At 46.9% G+C, this 22,759-nt stretch overlaps 1 protein-coding gene across 1 annotated transcript in view; it reads right to left on the reverse strand.

The window, feature by feature from the left end:
• Positions 1-16,283, reverse strand: part of SSPN (sarcospan) — a 22,914-nt gene extending 6,631 nt beyond the window's left edge. Inside the window, exons 1-2 of the mRNA XM_014957046.1 lie at positions 15,802-16,283; positions 1,881-1,967 (exon numbers count right to left, since the gene is read on the reverse strand). Coding sequence (XP_014812532.1) covers positions 1,881-1,967; positions 15,802-16,134 — 420 coding nt within the window. The 5' untranslated portion in view covers positions 16,135-16,283. The remainder of the gene's footprint in view (positions 1-1,880; positions 1,968-15,801) is intronic.
• Between the last annotated feature and the right edge of the window lie 6,476 nt (positions 16,284-22,759).

A 22,759-nucleotide genomic window follows, 5' to 3' on the forward strand; every position in this document is an offset into this window, starting at 1 on the left:
TTCCCTTCCCTTCCCTTCCCTTCCCTTCCCTTCCCATTGTAATTTTGCATCCACAGCCTTCTTGCCCAATAGCCAATGTTCAAGTTTTGTTCCGAGACAGACTGTAACTGACATTTGAATGTCTGAGAAGTGATACTGGAGATTTAGATGAGTCCTGTGTGATCAAAGCCCTGGAGGACACTCTTAGCTCCTACTTTGGTTGAAATAGGTACCCTGCAGCCAGAAGTGGTTTGTCTGGAGGGGCAGCGGGGAGGGCAGGCACTGTGGGACAAGGGCTCCTGGTGGGGATGTGGGACAGGAGAGGTGAACAGCCTGGGAAGGATCAAGTTTTGTGGCATGTTGCAATAGGAAATGGGGGGAAGGTGGATTTTGGGGAGGAGGGTGCTTTGGGTAGGCAGCAGTCCGTAGGCTATTGACTGAACTGAAAGTCTTTCAAGCGAGACTTTAGCTCGAATTCTGCCAGGTGATGAGGAATAACCCCATTTTACGTCACCCGGGGAGTACTTTCAAATGTTTATTTTCTTGGGGGAGCCATGGCTCCTGTTCCTGACTGCCAGGGCGGGTGGTGTTGCTACGGGTGGCAGAGGCATCTGAGCTGCCCAGCCCAACGGGCTGTTCCCACCACGAGGTTCGACTCCCTTCCTGCTTGGATGCCAAGTTCAATTTAATGCTGCAGGGCAAGCAATAAAAAGCCTGGCGTGGCAGCTCCTGCCCAGCCCAGCAGCTCCCTGGGCAGCTGTAACCCTTCCTTGCGGGTGTAAAGGTGATGGGGCAAGAATGTAAAGGCAATCAAAGGGCAGAGACAATTGTTCTTCTTCTCCCTTTCTTTATGTAAGTACGGGAAAAGCTTGAGAGAGGCACAAAACACACACCAGAGTCTAATTTCTAAGGGAGGATGAATGCCAGGTTTCGAAATGCCACTCCTTGCATTTGATTTCTTTCTGCCTTTCTCAGTTAATAATCACTGTTATTTTGCATTGCTTGTGTTGGTATTTTTCTTGGTTATTACGTGTCTGCAAAATATTAAGAGCTCTGAAAATTATAATAATAAGGAAAAAACAGCCCAGAAAAAAAATGGTGTTAAAAACGCCCTATCTGGAGCAAGTGTTCCTCAGCCTTACTTTTCTAGTTGCTTACCACCATCAATGAAGCAGGGGCTTGGGGACTGAGGCCGGAGATGGTGCATGGTTTCTGCACCTCTCTTGCCATGCTTGGGTGGGAATTTGCTTCGTGGAAGAATGCTTGTCCCCATGGTTTGTTTTAATTTAGCTTTTCCATGATGTTCACTAGTGCCCGACCCTGACACAAGGCACCATCCACTGAGACATGGCAGCTGGTGCTCAGCTACAGCCTCCATCTCCCCCACCATAAAGGCAGGTAGGTGGAGATTTCTATCCACACTTTTTAATTCGGCTGTGCCCGTGCAGTTTCTTATTTCGTGGTAAGAAGTGGAACTGCTAGGAAGAAGCCGAGATGCTTCTTACATCACATTAAAAATTAAAACTTGATTTAAGTGGACCCATTTTATGCCACCTTACTTCTTACCCAGCTCTCTATGAATATCTCTACTTAATAGCAACCCTCAGTCTTTCACTGAACACTTCCCAAATTATTTCAGCTTTGTTGATCTGAATCTCTTGGATATTCTTAAAACATGGAAAATAAAATGGTATCTTATTCTGATTTGAAATCTGTAGTTAGAGTTTCCCCTTTATAGGCTACAGTCCCTAGCTGCCTGGAAAATACAAGAAAACCATTCATGCATTTCAGGTGCATTTTCACTTCTTTTCATGTGGTCTTAAAAATATCTCCAGTATCAACTTTTCTGATTATATTTAATGACATGAGAAGAAAAAGAAATTTTAAAGAAGTCAAAGTACCTTTACTGTGAACTGTACACATGTCTTCTCATCAGGTTGGTAGGAAGTACAAAGCATAACAAATCCCACTAAGGACACCACACACACCTGCAAGGGAAGAGATGTAAAAAGTGTCAAAATTAAAGAAAAATAAAAGACAGAAAAATAAATTCTTTTCAAGCCAAACACCTTTCTTCGTTAGCAGGACCATAACTCAAGGAACAGGGGATAAGTGTATTAGTTTGAGTAGGGTCAACAGCCATGCACATAAGAACCTCGTATGTGTGGAAGCACTTGTGAGGAGGGAAGAGCTTCAACCGTCACTTTACAGACACTGAGACACAAAAAACTTAACTCAGAGGGACTTTTTGAATGAGACCTACATAGACATAGCCCAGCAATAGCCTCTAGGATGTGTTTCAAGGTTTTGTCTATGTATCTAACTACAAAAAAGGAGCAGAAGGCTTATAAAGTTGGGCTTGCAAGCCCAACTCTTCTATGTAGCACCATTCTATGTAACACTGGGTGCTGACAGAGTTTTTGTGTTGTCAGTGCAGGTTGTAAATCAGTAACCATAGCTGTTGTTGGATAAGAAGCAGCAGAGTTTATAGCAGAAGCTTTCAACCTCTCCTTGAGTGAACACCTTACCAAAGAAGACATCTCCTCTGCAATCTGAGACTGCATTTTAGCCCTGTGGCAGTAATTGCTGAAGATTAACAGTAATGGAAAAGTATTTATGCACTTTATTATTCATTTAGCTGTCTATATTATTAATTCTGAAGATTGAGATTTATTAGGAGGAGCAGATATTCACTGGTAGGCATTTTCCAGCCAAGTAAGGAGGGAAAAATCCTGCTCCGAGGAGCTACCCCAACCTCTTTAAGTGGTTTTCTGAGTCCCCCCATGATGCTAAGCACTCAAGTCAAGTGCCTAACTCTCCCACGTTTTTGGAGGACCAGTGAGCAGACCTCACAGGAGGACACAGGAGCCTCAGCTCTGCAACCAGACTGCTGCTTTTTGGCAGCTCCCCCCTTGCCTGGAGAAGAGGAGCTGGGTCCCCAGGTGCGTGGTGAGGGCTCCCCGTGCCCCTGTGGGGCTGGATGGGGGAATGAGAGAAGTCCTGACTGTGCCTGCAGGGGGACAGGATGTTGTTGATGGCTGGAGCTAGGCTTGGAGGAGCCCATGTGTATTTGGGTTGCCTTGGAAAAACAGGTGAGTTGATGGCATGCACATGTTTTTAAAATGCCACTTCATATCACATCTTTAAAAAGGCCCAGGTGTGATCTGGACCTGAGGGGAGACCTCATCACTCTCTACAACTACTTGAAAGGACACTGTAGAGAGGTTGGGGCTGGTCTCTTCTCACAGGTAATTAACAATAGAATGAGAGGGAACGGCTTCAAGCTCCAACAGGGGAGGTTTAGACTGAACATTAGGAAGGAATTTTTCACTGAAAGAGTGGTCGGGCATTGGAACAGGCTGCCCAGGGAGGGGGTGGAGTCACCATCCCTGGCTGTGTTTAAGGGACGTTTAGATGCAGTGCTGAGGGACATGGTGTAGGGGAGGACTTTGTAGAGTAGGGGAGATGGTTGGACTCGATGATCCCAAGGGTCTCTTCCAACCTCAATGATTCTATGATTCTATGATTCTATGACCTGTGGTCTCCTGATTATACGTGATAGCTACTAAATTCCCAGTGACTACAGTGAGAACCTGAATTTTTTAACCCCTTCATTTTACTTCGAGGGTTTTGAAGGCTTCCCATTAAATTGAGGGTTTCTGCTTTCCCAGACCAGTGGGATTTGCCTTCTTGGGCCAGACTTGGGTGCAAGTTGCCTTTGCTAAAGGGTGGGAATACACCATGGAGATACCTGCAGGAGTGCACGGCTCCTTCATTGCCCCATCCCCACCTGCTCGCTCCACACTATGGCAGTGCTGTTCACATCCAGATTTCCAGCTCCACGGGGAACTGCTTGACCTGCAGTGAAAAACGCCTAACTGTCCTTTCAGGAAGCAATTGTTAAACACATTTCTTTTACGATCTGATAGATAAAATACCAAGCTTTCCTTTACATTTGCATTGTTGGTGTAAGGCACTAGACCGCAGTCCTGTAAAGGAAGAGTGTCTCTCAACACACGGATAGTCATGTCCCTCAAGAACCTGTGTGATTACTAACACTTTTCACCATAAAGTTATATTTCATGTCGTTTCAGTAGGACATGAATAGGAAGTATTGCCTGAGAACATTTCTAAAGAAAGCGTCAGTATTATTTACTCCTTTCCATGTCATGTGTATTTATATTCTGGTCCTATGACTTACACATGGCCTGCAATTTATTTGTTTTCTTCTTTTTATTGTTGACAGCCATAGCTGACAGGGCTGTCGGGGAAAAAACAACCTTTCTTGTCAAAGGTCCTTCAGTGCTGGGCTTTTTTTTTTTTTGCCCTATAGTGCTTCTATGTGACTCAACCATGTTTTATTTCTCAGGATTAATCGCCTATGTCCTTGGTCCCTTGCACTGTATATTAATCTTTTAATTCAATTAACATGCCCACAAACCTTAAATCTTAAGGAGATCACATCCCTAGTAATATCCAAATGATAACTCTCCCAGTGGCAGTAGTGGCTGAAGGAAAGAACTTGCAGCAAGAACTAAAAAAAAAAAAATAAATGCTTAAATGCACTCACTTAACGTTACATCCCCAAATCCGTGTGAAATCAAAGGGGCTGTTCATGCCAAAGCTGGACCTAAGTATTTTCAGGATCTTGTGCTGAAGGATCTCGTTATGAGCACTAAATCAAATTTGCTTTGCTTCAGCTACACTGCTGGGCATTTACACTTGGGTGCACCGAGGCCAGATTTGCCTCCAGGTTACTCTCGTGAGACATCATGGGACCGTGCCCACTCTCCCGTTCCCATTCCCATTTTCCCACAGGAAGCTGACAGAGTTGCATTTATTTCCAAGAGCAGAGCCAGATGCCAATGGTGGAATTTTCTCTCTGCCACCAAAGCGCCTCGTACGACTTCTGCAAAAACCCTGTCGGCTTTCAATGCTGCAGGATCAGGCCTCCCTCTTCAGAAAGCTGCCCAAACGAAAGACTACCCTTTAAAAGGATTTCATCCCTGCACGTGCTTTCTGAAGTTCCACTGGGATTTAAATAATATACTCGGGGATACTTGAAAAGGCACGTTTGCAGAGAGGCATTTATAAAAGATTACACTGGGTCGGGGTTCCAGCAAGTCTTGGTCAGGATATTTCAGAAGACTTAAGTATTTCTTTTATAACAATATACCAACTTTTTTTATTTTTTAACCAGAGACTTATGTTTTTGTATGTGACAGTAAAAAATAATGTTGCGAAGAATTATGACCCATATATGTTTTACATTTCAGTTCTTTAAAGGTAAATTCACTCACTGGAGCAAACTGAAATGTGGAGCATTTATACAGAAAACAGCTTTATGCTTCTATTTTATACATTATTAATAGATCAGTTTTGAATTATACCTGTGCAATGTAATATAGCAACTATAAAAATCCTCTGGTAAATATTCGTTAGGACCCACTAAGTGACTAAGACAGCTGCATTACAGCAGGCACGTTATTGATGCTGTCGATGCTGATTGCTAAGTAGCATTAGGTAATCCTGCGTCCTAGTGCTTCCATAGCCACTGCAATATCCCAGAGCGAAGCACACATTTCCTATGCCTTATTGACCACACACACACAACATAAAATGCAATTGAACTTGCTTTAGCACTTGCTTGCCACCAATCAATATGCATTTGTTATACAAATAAAATAGATTCTAGAAGAGCTGCAGAATAGCAGTTAATTAGATCAGCTCTTGTAACTGTTACCTGGAAATCTAGAAATATGCATTTCTATGCTGAGTGAATTTCAACTCAGGTTTCAAGATCCTATTTTTCATTTTCCAGACGGATTAACACACTCTTTGCTGAATAGAATCACAGAATATTCATGGTGATGCGAAAGGTTATCCATGGAAATAATTTAAATTTAGAAAGGTCCTGCCTAGAAGAAGACCTGAATGTGATACAGATGTATTTAGGAAGGCTACAGACTTAATTTTGGTTAAGACATACCCTGTGAAATCCCCCAGTTCACAAGCCAGGGAAAACAGCTGTTTACTAGACCTGGCTGAAAAACTTAAAAGTTTATGCTCTAGAGAAGTTTCAGCACTATTTCTTTTTAGCAGGAAGCAGTAGACGTTCCTTCCATTGGGCAGGAACATCTCAGGGCTGAAAAGTGACTGACTTAAAAATTGACTTTTTTTTTAAGCCACAATCAAAATCAGAGTAGACATTTTCTGGGTGGCCCCCACCCCAAAGAGGGCTAGAGCCTGTTGTCATGAGAACTGAATTAAGATCCTATAGATTTCAGCAGGAACGGGAACTGATCCCAAGCGCGTTTAGGAGTGGGTCCCAGTTGGTTTGCCTGGGAGGATCCCTGGACCCACAGAGATCTAGGGTGCAAGTCCTTGGCTCTTCAGGGCTTTGGCAAACCAGCTTCTCCCTGTACGCACGCACAGGCTGGCACAACTGGCTGTTTCTCACAGCTTAGAGTCTCACACGCGGCTGCAAAACAGATGGTTCCACACTGAGACGGCAACCATCCCACAACACACATTCAACACTTGCAAGGAGCTTGCCTTTACAGATCTCCAACATCTTAAAACCAGAACTCAAGCAGTAAAGAAGGTCGATCTCAAGCTTTGTGTACCCAAAGTCCTTCACCGCCAGCTTTTATTTTGGCTCATCTGCCATGCTGAAGAGCTCCACCTGCCACCAAACATGAAGGGCTGACACCCTGCCCAGCATCCTCTTGCACCAGCCAACCCTGTCCTTCGCACTAAACTTAATTCACTTCTGAAAAGTGTCATGGATGAGAAAAACCAACAGAAACACCAATCATCACCAACAGAAACAGAGGTGACAGTGCAGAAGGGTGTTTGGACCAAGCCCGCAGACATTGCCACCCAGTGAGGACCAAGAGGCTCGGGGCAAGGGAGCCCCTCTCGCCATCCTCACCTCCCTGTGGCACCTCACCTCCCTGTTGTGGTTCTGCAGGGACTAAGCACAAGGTGAACGAGTGGTAGTGTTGAAGACGGTTATGTAATGTACAGAATTAAGGAAATATGAACACATAGGGCACAAATTTCCACTGTGGTTTGCATTCATGCTCTTTGCACACTGACATATTAATGTGGTCTGTTTTATTTCAACGGATTTCAAAACCACAGATTGCTCTAATCTGTCCGCATCTCTCCCTTGTATATTTGTGTAACCGGTTTTTCTTATGTTATTGCTACAGTTTTAGCCCAAATGTTGCTACAGAATAGGTGATTTTCTCCAGCAAAGCGCTTCCTACCCAGAGCATCTCAGAAACCCTGACACATGAGGATGGTAAAGCGGGGGAATTGGCAACATCTACAAAGACATGAAGGAAGGAGGCAAAAATCTGGTTCAGAGAAGCATCTTGGGCCTCCACCACACCACCAGACAAATGCTGCAAACACTCACAAAGACATCGTACAGCTCATCTGCCCTTTACATGGGGGCTTGTTAGCAAGAACCTCCTGCAACAACCTTTAGGGGCAGAAAGCAGACATGTTGGAGGACAATACCTCCCAAATATAGGCAGTGCAATGCCACACAGCATTGCTAAGACCCACAGGTGGACTTTCCCTTTTAATAAGACAGAATAAAATATTGATGTCTTTACTACAGGTCCCTTCAAACCACACAATAAACACACCATGACAGATACACAACTTTTCTTTCCAGTTCTGTAAAGTAATCAAAACTCTGCAAGAACATTCATAATCAAATTAAACCATATTTTTCTGTAACAATCTTTGCTGCTTAGGTCAGTTGCTCAGCAGTGAAAATGGTCACTCATGCTATGGTGAGATTTAATTCCCCTGGCAAAGCACTGCCAAGGCTACCATCACTTATAAAAACAGGACCTGCAGCAGCAGTCCATTACTGCTGTTGGGTCAGAAATATGGTGCTGGGTGATCAAATGCCTGAGGGAGCAAAAAAGAAAAACATTAAAAGGTCCCAGAGCCAGCAGGGATTTACAATGTGAAAAGTTGTAGCTTGGCTACGAGTGCTAACATGAGCCCTGCTTGTGGTTTGAGATGCATCCATGACTATGAAGCTATGAAAAAGCCATCGTCTCTATAGTCATAAGGTCACCTAGGCTGAGGGAACCTAGTTGAACGATCTCTGTCTCCAAATCTTAGGCTTTTTGCACAAATGTAGTCCTGCCAGGAACTCTGATTTCCTCCCCCCCTCCCCTTAAGGCTGTAGCTACACCACAGAGGTGTCCAGGGTTAGATCAGTACAGGACTAGGTATCCACACAGACATCTGGAATGTGGCTACCTTCTCAAACCATTCTGAAAGGTGACATTTCAACGTTCTTCCCGTCAAAAATTTCCACTCTATACCCGATCAAAATAAAAGTATGGATTTCAATTAATCAGGCAGCAGTGCAGAGTTACTCTTAGAAAATAATCATATTTAATGGCAGAGGGCTCTGAAGAGTGCGGGTCTGGTGCTACATACATATATGGCTATAAACAAGCACTGGAAACCTCACCAGAGCATATTCCATGCAATGTACCTTGATGCATACCATTCAGAGTTTCACATACTTTGGAGAAGGTTCAATTAAACGCCTAAACTTGGAGGATCTTCTTGAAGGCAGTCCTCCCCTCAAACCTTTTGATGTTTGCCCATGGCTAATTGAAGCTACTTTGTATAAAAAATGGATGCCTGCATGACTATAATTTCCGTTAGCTGCTTTGATTGTCCCAGTTTTTAAGTGTCACCTTTTATTAAAAATTGAAATCAGTTTCCCTAATAACAAGGAAAAGTTAAAAACCCAGCAAGACTGTATAGGAGGTAAAGCCTGACTGAAAGCCACCTCCACAATTGCTGCAGGAAAAGGTGTCAAAAGCAACAACAGAAAAAAACAGTGAGGGGCCAGGGCTAACAAGAAAGTCTCTCTCTCTCCTTTCAGGCTTTAAAAGAGAACATGTTTCAGGGGTTTTTAAATACTCAAACATCCCCCATATCAATATGAAGGGGATCAGTTGCCTCTTTCTCTAGCTGGGGATGCTTTCCAATTATTGACCCTCTCTAGGCAGATAAAAACGTTGCCTCATGTGTAAAACAGTTGTCTGATGTTTGGCAGGGCCACCACCATGCAGCTGGAGTGTCCAGCCTTGTGAAAAAACGTTACATCCAGCAGGTGGGAGGATCCAGAAAGAGAAAGCCAAGGCTGACAGGGGTTTACCTCTACAGGCTTGCCTAATTTTATCATGTGAGAGACCATCTGTAAAAAGGCTCTTAGGTGGAAACATCTACAGAGCCTCATCTGTGGGGAAATTGTCAGAGACAACGTGGCCCCCGAATTGCTTTGTTACACTGAGCCAGGGAAATGATCCAAATTATAGGAACAGCAATGGGTACAGCAAATCCCTTCTAGTCAAGAGGAGCATGGGTCTAACGAACACCAGCTAATCATCAGGACACATTAAACCCCATTTTCTAATTTAGATCGCTTTATAGCATGGTATCATGCTCTTTTCCCCAGACACCTGAATACGATGCTTCATCCTTTCCAACATCCATCTCACAACAACATTCTCAAAGCTTCTCCTTAACAATTACATACATCGCCCTCGCACTCATTTTCAGGATGAATATCCCACCCCGTGGCCTCTCCCAGTTGCCATCCTCTACTGTTTTCAAAAGTTCAGCTTAATTTTAGGGGCCTTGCTGCTCCCCTGGGAACTGGGATGCCGGAGAAAACTTTTCTGAGAGGTGTACAAGCCAAAGAGGGTGCTGGGTGAGGGCGGCTTGTCACACCACCTTCCTGCCCTTCTAGTCCCCAAACGACACAAACCCTGACAAGCGACAGAGGCAAAGGCTGGGTCAGCACTCCCTGTTACTGGCAGCGCTATTGATTTTGGCACTGGGGTTTACCAGCCCACGAGCACGTGCTGAGTCAGTGGCAGGACCCACCGTCTGAGTCAGACTCTCATGCAGAAGCACATCAATTAAACAAACATCTCAATTATCAGCATCTGATAGGGCTACACAGCATCGGAAGATAGTCCTGGCTGTTTGTTACCCATGTTGCACTAAAGCATCAGAAGATCTCTGAGGCATGAAAGCCTGCCAAACTCCTCTGCCAGCCCAGGTCCTCTTGCATCGTTCCCTGATGCCACGCAATGCACTCTCTCTCCCCCTCGTCTCCTGCAAATGGTCCCTCACAGCTGAGTTTTCCAGCCGTTGTGGGGTCTTCATTTGTCTCATCTATCCTTGTCTGTGAGATGCTCAAAGCAAAGAATTTGTTTCCTTTGGTGAAGGTTTTACCTTTTTTTTTTTTTAAAGGTTCTTTAAAAAAAAACATAAAATCTTAAAGACACATAAACATTTCTGACCCCAGGTAAAAGAAGAGTAATGAAATTGCTTTATCAGTTAAAATCTGCCAGCCTTTTGCACCACAAAGCCCCACATCAGCCTTATTCCAGCAGGGCAGAGAAGCCAATGCTTGGATTCTGATGCCAAAAAGCCACGAGCCATGACAAGTCCTTGGGTAAAGCTCAGGGATCCTCTGGCTTGGGGAAACGTGGCCCTGAAGGCTCTGAGTAGGGAGAAGTGTCAGAGGTTCTGGGCTGGGAGCTCAGCCCATGGCAGACATTTGGGACATTTTTTTGCAATAACAAAAAAATGACTGCTGGAGCCACGGTTGCTGCCTTGAACTTCTTGAGGAACAGATTTTTTTTTAAATATTTTTTAAAATCCCGATTTTATGTACATCCATACATATATATGGATTTAAAATAACATTCTGACAGAAATAATAAGCACCCTGGATAATAATTTCTGATGAGCATTTCTGTAACTTTCTTAACTGCCTGAGTCTGCAAAATGGGGCTGAAAGGGAGCTTGCCTGTGAAAACTCTGATACTCCCTACTTTTGATCACAGTGGAAATAATCTAAGAGCAGATTTTTCAAGGAGAAATACATCGTTTCTTCTTCTAGGTGTCAAAAGGCCACAAGCTAATGAAAAAGAATGAAAAGGATACCATTAATATCTACTGCTTCTGCAACACTTTTCATCCAAGGATCTCAAAGCAAGGGGTGACGGATAGCCATTATTAACCCCACTTTACAGGGGAAATAACAAAGTCTTAGCAAGGTTAAGTAACTTGCCCAAAGCAACACAGCAAGTCAGTGGTAAGACACGGATAAAAAATAAAGCCCTGCCCTCCTGGGTGGATTTGTGAAGGGTTTGTCCAGGCTCCTTCAAACCAGCAAGAAGGAAGAGGCTGAAGGGAGATCCAGCCTGCAGTTTCGGGTGCTCAGAACAAATCTCATAGAGGAGCCCAAAAATTGCCTCAGGCCTGGACCCCTTCACTGTAAATGGCTACAGGTAGGGAAAACAAATGTCACCCTCACTGTTTCTAATTGCATTTATTAGCCCGTCCCTAGCAATGGGGCAGAGGCGTTTTACCGGGAATAGGTTGTTGAAGCTGAAGCAGAAGTGGTAAATCACATAGGGTCTGTGGTTTCTGTCCAGAAACCTTTCCTTTGGTTTCTGACTAATGCCCCACAGATTTCGGGTGAAATCCATTTTGAACTAGTAAGTTTTAAATGGTTTTCATGGTAAAAGGCTTCTGATGCAACGCAAGCTCTATCCTTTCCCTCTGCAGGAGCTGCAGGTGGGAAGGGCCAGCGCCAGGCCAGTGGCACCCCTTCAGTGTTGGGGGCACCCTCCACTCCCTCCCAGCAGGTCGCTGGCCACATTTATTCCACAGGATGGTGAACCCAACCCCTGGCCTGCACAACCCTCACAAACCTAGGTGGTCAGGTTTTGAAGCAATTTATTTCGGACTGACTTGCATGGTTTTCCTCGGTAGTGTTTTACTCCAGCTGCTTCTCTAAATAAGTTCCTTTTCATTCATGATAATGCAATAAAGCACTTGATTTTCAGCAGGGAATGGTGTCACCACTTTTACACTAATAAGGAAGAAAAAAAAAAAATCTTTCAATCAATCAGGGTCTATTTAACACATTAGCAATTTTCCTTCATTTTTCTATCATCCTGCATTAACAGCTGTGGGGTCAAATCCAGCCCTGGTGTAATTCCAAAGAAGTAACACTAGGAATGAGCTTCACCCATTATCTCTAATGTTGCTAAAAAGGTCTTGATAATAGATTTTTTAAGTTCTTGATTCTGAATACTAATCAAGTCCTTTAAAAAGAGGACTTGAGTGGGATGCTACTAAAACAAATATGCTCTGGTATTTTACGCTACATCTTTCTGTTTTGTTGCTCATTTCTGTGCAAACAAATGAGTTTCAGGAAGACACTTTCTGCCACGAGATTTATTCTTGAGCAGCACGTGGGTCATCCATCTCCTACCCATGTGCCCTCCATGTGCCCTACCCATGTGCCTCCCACAGCTGCCCAAGAGCCAGCCCATAGGACGTCCAGCCACATGTAGGTTGTCCTGGCCAAGGGTCCTCCTTCCCAGGCCAGTTTCCCCCCAGCACACTCCCTGCCACAGCTCACCAACAGCACCCTGTGACCCGCACACCCAGAAACTCCAGCTCAGCAGCTCCATGCCACCTCTGTTTGATGTTCCCAGTGGGCGCCAACTACCTCCATGGAGACATCACAACGCAGGCACAAAGTAAACGCAGTATCATGTTCTACCTCCTGTATTTTGCCCCTCAGATGTGGGCTTTGCATTACTCCTGTGGTGCATCAGCCAGTGCTCACATGCACTCTCTTGCTGGGAGACTCTGGGGCTGCACCACCACCTCAACCTCTCCTTTCTAGCACAGCTTTCCCTTTTACCACCCTCTGCTAGCGTCAGACCCCTCTTTCCCTCCTGCTTGGCCTGCCTGGCCACGTCCCCCCACCACATAGTCCCTGCCATCACCCTGAGGGCAAGCAGGGGGGCACCAAAAGCCATTTTGAACCAGGGAGGAATCACCCCGCACATGAATGTCCTGGTGGCTCCACATTGCACCTGAATACCCAAGGAAAGAGTCACTAACTCAAACTGTAGGTACAGTAAGCCCTGCCCATGGGTCCCTACCTGCAGCCCATGGGGTGCACTCGTCTTCCTGAAAGCAGGGTCACCCTGTAGCATGAAGCAAATGGAAGCCCTGACCTTCACAGCCAGCACAGTCTCAGAAGATGTGTTCCCCCAGGGGTTATCCTGGCTGGCTGGTGGATGCAAAACATCTGAGAGCTGAGTTTTGCTTTGAGTTGGGGGCTAGCTCAGGAATACACATGGCAAGTTTTGCTTGTTTTTCAGGGGGGAACTCTGAAAGTGACTGAGCTTTGCCTCATGTGGGCATCTAAATGTCACTACTGCTGGTGGCTGCTACTAAAACCAAGAGGAATTAGAGCTCAGTCTTCATAAAGTAGTGACTTTGGTGGGGTTTCAGGCCTCCCCAAGGGAGATCAGGCTTATGCAGGGGTCTTAGATGGATGCTGTTTGGATGCTGATGACATTCACATGGGCCAGGGGCTGCTTCCATGGCTTTTCTCACATCCCTGGCCATACGTTAGTCCGGTCCATCTCACTCTTTCCCCAGTCCTTGAGTGTCAGCTTTTTCCAGTGAAAAAGCTATTTCAAACCTGGGATACTACAAGTGTTGTCTGGAGAAGAAATAAACTGACCTTCAGAATCCCCAAATAAATAGGAGTGAAAATGTCACATGCTGCTATTTTATCATCCATACTCCCCCCTGGCTTGTAACAGCAAAAACCATGTGAGGAAGTTCTCGTTCTCCTCCTGAGCAAGGGCAGGCTCTCACCCTGTGAAACACTGCTAAACTCTTAGATGACTCTTTGGTCAGAAAAGAAACAAGAAGGGTGAGGTAAATAACAGGAGCTCTTCCTTGGGGAGCTCATGTCCTGATCTTTCCACTTGTTGGAGAGTCGTCCACCAGGATTAATACAGCAAACCCCAAACAGCTCAGGTGTTCAGATAATCCTTCAGCCAGCGAGGAATTACATCCATGGGAGATGTTTAGCGTATCGAGAAATCCTTAAGTACCTAAACATGAATTTATTTGCCTGGAGTTCTTACAGAATAACAACACCCAAAGTGCTAACACGTCAGTAGGTATTTTCCTGAAGCCTGCTGCCTAGGGAAAAAGAAAACAACCCTGCATACTAAATTGTATCCGTGTCACATCCCAGGCTCACAATCACCGACTCCATCTCTCAACGGGCAAACCGCGCGTCCCCGAGCACACGGCCAAGTGGGGCCACACCAGGCACCACACTGAGACCCCACACCTCCTCCCCACTGTGTGGGCCACCCCAGGCACCACACCGAGACCCCACACCTCCTCCCCACTCTGTGGGCCACACCACGCACCACACCGAGACCCCACACCTCCTCCCCACTCTGTGGGCCACACCACGCACCACACCGAGACCCCACACCTCCTCCCCACTCTGTGGGCCACACCACGCACCACACCGAGACCCCACACCTCCTCCCCACTCTGTGGGCCACACCACGCACCACACCGAGACCCCACACCTCCTCCCCACTCTGTGGGCCACACCACGCACCACACCGAGACCCCACACCTCCTCCCCACTCTGTGGGCCACACCACGCACCACACCGAGACCCCACACCTCCTCCCCACTCTGTGGGCCACACCACGCACCACACCGAGACCCCACACCTCCTCCCCACTCTGTGGGCCACACCACGCACCACACCGAGACCCCACACCTCCTCCCCACTCTGTGGGCCACACCACGCACCACACCGAGACCCCACACCTCCTCCCCACTCTGTGGGCCACACCACGCACCACACGGAGACCCCACACCTCCTCCCCGTCGTATGGGCCACACCAGGCACCACACCGAGACCCCATACCTCCTCCCCACTGTGTGGGCCACACCACCATCACACCGAGACCCCACACCTCCTCCCCACTCTGTGGGCCACACCACGCACCACACCGAGACCCCACACCTCCTCCCCACTCTGTGGGCCACACCACCCTCACACTGAGACCCCACACCTCCTCCCCACATCTCTGCCAGGCATCCAGCACTGGAGACCAGCCTGGGCTTTCCTACCCGGCGATGCCTCCCTATTTACGGCTGGCAGAACCCTGCCCTTGACCCCATCCCTGCCAGCCCATGCAGTGAGACTGGCCTGCCATTCCAAACCCTCTGACTTGGCAGGAGCTGCCGGCTGGCCCTGGGATGGGGTCCCGTTCCCTGCCCCGGCATGGGGTCCCATTCCCTGCCACCTTACCCCGCCACCAGCACCGTCCCACTCCCCACTGCCACCTCGCAGTCTCTCCCTCCGCTGGGGAGAATCAGGGAGCAGCTGGGAGGTAAGGGGTTAAATCACAGCGGTTCTTTAACACAGCACAGAGAGGAAGCTCCAAAGCCAGCCATTTCTGCCCTCTCACTGTCACACAACACGCCCAGCCAAAAGTTGCGAGTTACAGAGTCATGCTCTCCCTTCTAAAACCTGGTTGTTAGGGTTTGGCGGGGAAAGAGGGAAGGCAGCATAAGTCATCAACATTTTTTTTTCAGCATCACCACGCAGGAGTTCACTGCAAAGCACAAGCTAATACATACATCTAGTGAACAGCAAGCCTGTATTTTATTTAAGGTCTGTTGGATATTTCGGGGAAGAAGATGAAAGATCGTGTTATTCTGCAGGAGCAGTTTCCTTGGGAAAGTATACCCAGACATTTGATCCCAGGAATATTTATAGTTAGTATAACTCAAATGGTGTTTGTTGTGCATGCAGTTGGTTAGTCTATAGTGGAGCATCATGCAGCTTGCATTAAAGTTGGCACAGGCACTTTATGGAGAAACAGACTTTATGCTTACAATTATCCCAGCCCAATATGGAGTGTCTCTGACTAGCAGAGAAGAACTGATCCCTGCCATAAGGAAGCCCAGCACTGTTACAGAGGTGCCTAATGCCAGCTGCAACAAAGCGAACAGCAGCGGGAAACGGCAGCAACAACAAGTGTGGGATTCCTCCTCCTGGCCAGTTTTGGGATCCCCCTTGGTTTTCTTCTCTTTCTTCTTCTTCTTCGTCGCAGACTCCTGCATCTTGCTCGAGCCGGTGCTTTTCTCTCCTTCGGGTGCCTTCCCTGTCTGGCTCTGGTTATTCAGGGACGTGCTGTGTTGGGGTTTCTTCTCCTCCTCCTTTCCCATGCCGATGAACTTTAGGTTTTCACGTGCGTGTGTGTGTGCGTGTGCTGACGGGGGCGGGAGTTCTTTTGCCCCCCAAAGCTTTGCTTTGTGCCGGCTGAGCCGTTCCTGGTATTTGAATCAAGGAGGCTGAACAAATATGGAAAACATTTGGAGCAGATTGTCAGAGCTTCAAAATGCCACATATAGCCCAGAGAAGAGGGGGGGGGTTCAAGGGGGGTAGCGAACTGCCAACGTGCAGGCGCCGGCTCTGCGCAGGGGCTGGCTGAGCACGCGTGCCGCCACGGCTACGGAGGTGTGAGCACACACGTGTGTGCACGCAGCCGGAGGGACAAACAGCAGGCAGGAAGCCTGCACAGTCAGGTGAGGAATGGGAGGGAAATCTCTCTCGCCAGGGAGCCATCAGGTGCCCGTGTCTGTGTGCGCCGAGCAGGCGGGTGGGAGCTCGTCACGCCGTGGCTCCCCGGGGATTGCTGGCACGCAGAGAGGAACTCGGTGAACCCACGCAGCACCACCGTGCACACTCAGGGCACGTTTCCTACACCGGCTGAATCAGAGTCAATAGGTGCAATTTCAGTGGGAGGGAGCTGATGATGTGTACGGAGAGTATGAAATTAACGTAAATAAAAATTCAAAGTAATATCCTGGGGAGCCAAAAGGAATCCTGTCTCTTCCCAAAAAGTCACAAAAGCACAGCTAGGCATGTTTTATGATGAGGCAGACAGGGACCAGCCGTGAGGACTGGTGCTTCTGTGCAGGTATTGATGGAGCTGAGCACAGAATCATAGAATCATAGAATCATAGAATGGTTTGGGTTGGAAGGGACCTCAAAGATCATGGAGTTCCAACCCCCCTGCCCTGGGCAGGGACACCTCCCACCAGAGCAGGTTGCTCAAGGCCCCATCCAGCCTGGCCTTGAACCCCTCCAGGGATGGGGCAGCCACAACTTCCCTGGGCAACCTGTTCCAGTGTCTCACCACCCTCATAATAAAAAAATTCTTCCTGGTATCTAATCTGAATCTTTTTTCTTCCAATTTAAAATCATTTCCCCTTGTCCTATCATTACCCTTCCTGTCAAAGAGTCCTTCTCCAGCTCTTCTATAGGCACCCTTCAGGTATTGAAAGGCCGCTATAAGGTCTCCCCGGAGCCTTCTCTTCTCCAGGCTGAACAAGCCCAGCTCCCTCAGCCTGTCTTCATAGGAGAGGTGCTCCATCCTGCTGAGTTAATTTCCAGGGCTGTTAAGTTATCCATAGCAGGAAGATTGTTTATGCTACCCAAAAGAGAGAGGGATGTCTTACTGTGGACGTGTGGTCACTGCTCTTTGTCCATGTGTTGGCTCATGCTGGTGCTTGGGGACAGCACACCAATAGGAGTGGTGGGGTTTTTTCCTGGAATACTTAGAATCACAGAATCACAGAATCTTCTAGGTTGGAAGGGACCTTAAAGATCATCTTGTCCAACCGTCAACCTAACTGACAAAAACAGACACCCGCACAACAAACAAGGAGCATCATCACTAAACCATACCTCCCAGCACTACATCAACCTGTCTTTTGAACACCTCCAGGGATGGTGCCTCAACCACCTCCCTGGGCAGCCCATTCCAATGGCTGATAACCCTTTCAGTGAAAAATGTTTTCCTAATATCCAGCCTGAACCTCCCCTGGCGCAACTTGAGGCCATTTCCTCTCATCCTGTCGCCTGTGACTTGAGAAAAGAGACCGACCCCCATCTCTCTACACCCTCCTTTCAGGAGGACTTAAAATTGTTCTGCAGCTGAAACCAGTGCTGGGTGCCCAGGCAAAACCTCTCAGATGTTGGCAGGGCTCGGGGTTCTGCAGAATTACATGAGGAATATCAGGTGTGTGAATAGGAGGGCACAGGAAGAGGGGAGTGGGGAACAGCCCCACGCTGCAGGCAGGGCTGTCAGCTCTGTGGGGCCACCAGGAGTGTGTCCTCACCAGGGGATCACTCAAAAGCTTTGGGGTAAGCAGGTGCTCACACACAGTGCGTGCAGCCTGAGGCACTGCCCTCCTAAGAGCCAGGAGCTCCATCGGGGCCAGCAGAGCACCAAAAGCCCTGTCCCTGCGGGCAGCCCCATGTCCCCACCGTCACAGCGACGCTGTGAGAACACAGGGACTTGTGCTGCTGCTCCACCAACAGCCACGGGAGCAGCATAAATGGGCCAGTCAACTCCATCCCCGCCGTTTGGTTATGTATTTTTTTGCTTTCCTTCTCACAGAGGAGTCAATTTGAGCAAATGACAGGAACAAAATGATGGGAGGAGCGGGGCAGGAGGGGAAGAAGCCATAAGATGTTGGGGAAATCATCAGTAAAGCTGCCTTTGAATGCTGCACAGCAGTTCAGGAAGGAATAGCTGAAATGTTAAAGCACGTGGAGAGGTTCTTACACATGCTGAGATAGCATCAAGGAAATCTTTCCTTTGACATATTGGCAATACCTTCTGAGAAACTGCTCTATTTCCAGCTCTTTATGGCATTTAACAGCAATGAACTGTGTCTTCTGTATTAATAAATTATGATGTCACTTTGTTTTATGGGTTAAGCAATATCCTCTTTGGTTATTTATATTACTGAATGTATGAAAGAAAACTAGAAACAAAGCGATTTCAGACATTTTCTGCACACATAATGCTCATGCTACACACATAGAGAAAGATTAAGATATATTTTTCAAAAAAGGAAAAGAAACTAGAAGTGGAAAAAAAAAGAGAAAACCCTCTTCCCTAGTCATATTGTTTGCTGTACCATGTTTTCATAGCTCCCTACCAAGACGTTTTGTCACCATAATATAGTTTTTAAAATATCCTTATGATAGCTTGCACTCACTGGTGTGCCTTCCCTCTCGATCTCAAAGCCTCATACAATTATATTTAACCACACCTTTGAGAGGGGATGGGGTGTTCAAGGAACATCACCAAGGTCAGATAGGGAAGCAGTGGCAAAGCTGAGAACACATGTTTTACAGATGCCCAGTTGAACACCTACTTTAATAATAAATGTTAAATGAAGTTTGGTTTTCTTTTCCTTTATGCATCTCCATTTCTTTAGTTCGGTGCCGCAGATCTTTACTGTGGTGTTTCCCCCAGGGAAATCCCAGCACTGTTTTTAGCACCTGGATTTGTGCTAGCAGCTACATTTATGAGCGTTGTCTTCAAAAAGGGGCCAAAATCCACCTGCTTTATTCATGCTAACAGTCATGTTGGTTTCAGGAGGAGTAATTGCCTGAAGAAAATAAAAAGGATTTAACCCAAGGCCAATCAAATGAACAAGCACCTACCTTACAGCCAATATCAGCCCTTGCTGATCTCCTGGCCCAAGAATCTCTCTTAAACCAGGTGTCTGCATAGTAAGTATCTCAAAAATGAGGCCACACTCCACAGGCAGCAGGTTGAATATCTCCTACAGGGTATAGGTGGGAAATCCACTTGGGTCCCAGCCTCCTGCAACCCCTTCGAAAATCCCAGCTGCATGGCTGGTGTCCAGAGTCCTTAAGGCAGGAGAAGTCTAAGTCAGTTCAGGGGACATCTTCTGTACAGCAACCAAAAGGTTTGGGTATGAAACTATGAAACATTGCCAACATAGACCAGAGTTCACCTTCTCACAACCGTTGGATGCAGAGTAACCACTCCACTTGGTTTCTCCAAGGAAACTAGAGACCTAAGTTGCCATCAGCACCGGTCACACTGAGACAGGGACCCTCTCATGGGCTGGGTACAACATGCCTACTCAGGGAGGCACCATCCCCGTGGTGAAGGGCAGCAGGACCTACAGGAAAGACATTGAAGTGCTGGAGCATGTCCAGAGGAGAGCCACCAAGCTGGTGAGGGGTCTGGAGAACAAGTCCTATGAGGAGAGGCTGAGGGAACTGGGCATGTTTAGTTTGGAGAAGAGGAGGCTGAGGGGAGACCTCATTGCCCTCTACAACTCCCTGAAAGGAGGGTGGAGAGAGGCAGGTGTTGGCCTCTTCTCCCAAAGGACGAACGACAAGACCAGAGGAAATGGTCTGAAGCTGCGGCAGGGGAGATTTAGATTAGATATTAGAAAGAATTACTTTACTGAGAGGGTGGTCAGGGACTGGAACAGCCTGTCCAGGGAGGTGGTGGAGTCACCATCCCTGGAGCTATTTAAGAAACGTGTAGATGTGGCACTTCAGGGCATGCTCTAGTGCCCAAGGTTATTGGTTTATGGCGAGGTGTTCAGTGTGGGGTTTAGTTGGTGGGTGCGGTGTTTTTGGTGGGCCTTTGGTGTGGTGTGTTTTTGGGGGTTGTTTTATTTTTGGGGTTTTTTTGTGGTTGGACTCGATGATCTCAGAGGTCCCTTCCAACCACTAAGATTCTGTGATTCTGTGATTCTGTGATTCTGTGACCTGGCCTGGCAGTTGTTGCTTTCAGCCACCTTCTTTGCTGCTCCTGCTCTTTGCATGGTTATTTGAGTAAAGGTAGTGATCAGAGGACAGCTCACCTGCTTTTATCAGGACAACTTCAGGACCTTGATGGATGCTAACCAGTTGCTAAGAAAGACAATCACTTGTAATTTAAAAAAAAAAAAAAAGGCATGTTGCATACTTAAAATCCTATACACCATATCTAATCTCTGCAGCAACACACAGAGAAAAATTAGGGGTCAAATACACTGAAAAATTTGGGGATGGAGACGTTGTTTTGAAATTATTAAGCACTTGTGTACAAGAGTTTTTCCCTCTGCTGTGGCTAGCTTTCCCTGCAAAGTCAAACCTGCATATCTTATATGCTGGGAAGTTTAATGGGGATGGAGAAAAGAGGCGGATGCAGGATTGATCTTCCATAATTATTATCCGAACCAGATTGTATTTGCTGATTCCACTTGGCATTAACAATTGAGTGTAAAACAGCTGTGAAAGTATTCACAGCACTGGCGAGCAATGAGAAATTAAAAGAATTACTTTTTTAGAAATTGAAAGATTAAATGAGGACACTGAAATAACACCAAATTTTCTCAAGTAATACATCTTCCGGCTGTCACTTGGATTTTCTCGGCAACACAAGAATAATCATTACCCTTTTATGCCCAAAGGCCCTGATTAAGTATGTTCTTAAATTAAGCACACGCTTGAATACCCTTCCTGGATGAGGATGCTTTTTGATTCGAGCCCAGCTACCATCTCTCATATAGCACACAGTTGTAATTTCATGTTCTTTACACAAAATGAATCATGTTGCACAGCTCTTCCATAGCCAGATACTGTCCTCTGCAAAGCTTTGCCTGCTCTTGTTCCTCTCTTTGCCAAAAGGCAGCGCAAACCAGGTGATGATGACAAGTCAAACGGCACTCACAACGTCAGACACAGAAATGGCAAGATCTGGACTGCAGCTTTGCAATGACACAGTCTTTTCTATTTCTTCTCCTGCCCATGAGGACACACAACGCTGCACGGGACTCCAGAAACCTCCGATTTTTCTCCACTGTGATTTTTACACTGGAAATAAAGTGGGTTTGGCGTGGTCGAACCCACACAGACGCGTACTCCCACATAATCGCATTTATACAGATATTTCTTCAAGGCATCAGCAGTCAGTGGCCAAGTGCCAACTGCAGGGTTGCAGCACGCAAATCCAAAGCAGCAGAATTAGCAAGGAACAAAGGCTTGGACAGGGCTCACCATATTGCCCCAGGGAGGCATTTCCTCCCTTTGCCCCAAGCACAGGTCCACAAAAGGCTGCTGACCAAGGGATCGCCTCAGAGATGCCACCCCCAGCGTGATGGCTGGGGCCAGGAGGGAGCCAGATGTGCCACAGCTGGCCAAAGGGTCACCCACCCGCCAAGTCAGTCTGGGATATGGAGAAGCCAAGATCTTGCCTCATCCTTGCTCTTTTTTTCCCCTGCTTCCCTCACCCCACAGCAAACCATGGACCACAGAGCTGGACTGAGCAGCACCAACGCACCATCGAGTAGCCAAAGTTCAGCACAGCAGCAATCTGCTAAAAAGCAGAGGGTTTCCCATTAAAACAAACGACGAAAGATTCTCCCTGAAAGCAGAGGTTTGAAGTCAGCCACTGTGATTTCTGAAGACTGATGTCCATTGACAGTGGATAATAACAATATCTACCTCTTGAAAGCTCAATTACATAAAAGACAAGGCCAATTCGAAATGGGTCTGGCACACGCAATTCAGGCTGGCTTCTGACATGGCCATTTTTAAAGTTCAGGTCATCTGGAGGTGAGGCTTGTTTTTGACACGCTCTTTTGAGGCCAGTTCACATTGTTTTGCGTGTCTGTACGCTCTGCTGTGAGTGCTGGCTTGGACCAGATGACCTCCACAGGAACCATCCAACCTACTTTATTCTTTGTGAGTGTTCCATGTGCCCTTTTGGAATTACTAGGGGTGAGATCAACGTGTGAAGCACTGCAGTTTAGCTGGATGGAGTGACAGACATGGAAAGAAGTAGAACAGGAGATGTTTTATGCCAGGTTACTCCACCCTCAGTGGCTGCGTATTCGACAACGCGCCTTACAGCCATCACATCTGACCAGGAGGTAAATCCACCCATACAAAAGAAATCAAGTCTTCTGTCAGATTAGAAAGAAATTGTGTCTTGCAGCCTCACAATGTCTGTGCTACACCAAT

The sequence above is a fragment of the Calidris pugnax genome, unplaced genomic scaffold (genome assembly GCF_001431845.1).
Source record: "Calidris pugnax isolate Ruff unplaced genomic scaffold, ASM143184v1 scaffold189, whole genome shotgun sequence".
Taxonomy (NCBI): Eukaryota; Metazoa; Chordata; class Aves; order Charadriiformes; family Scolopacidae; genus Calidris; species Calidris pugnax.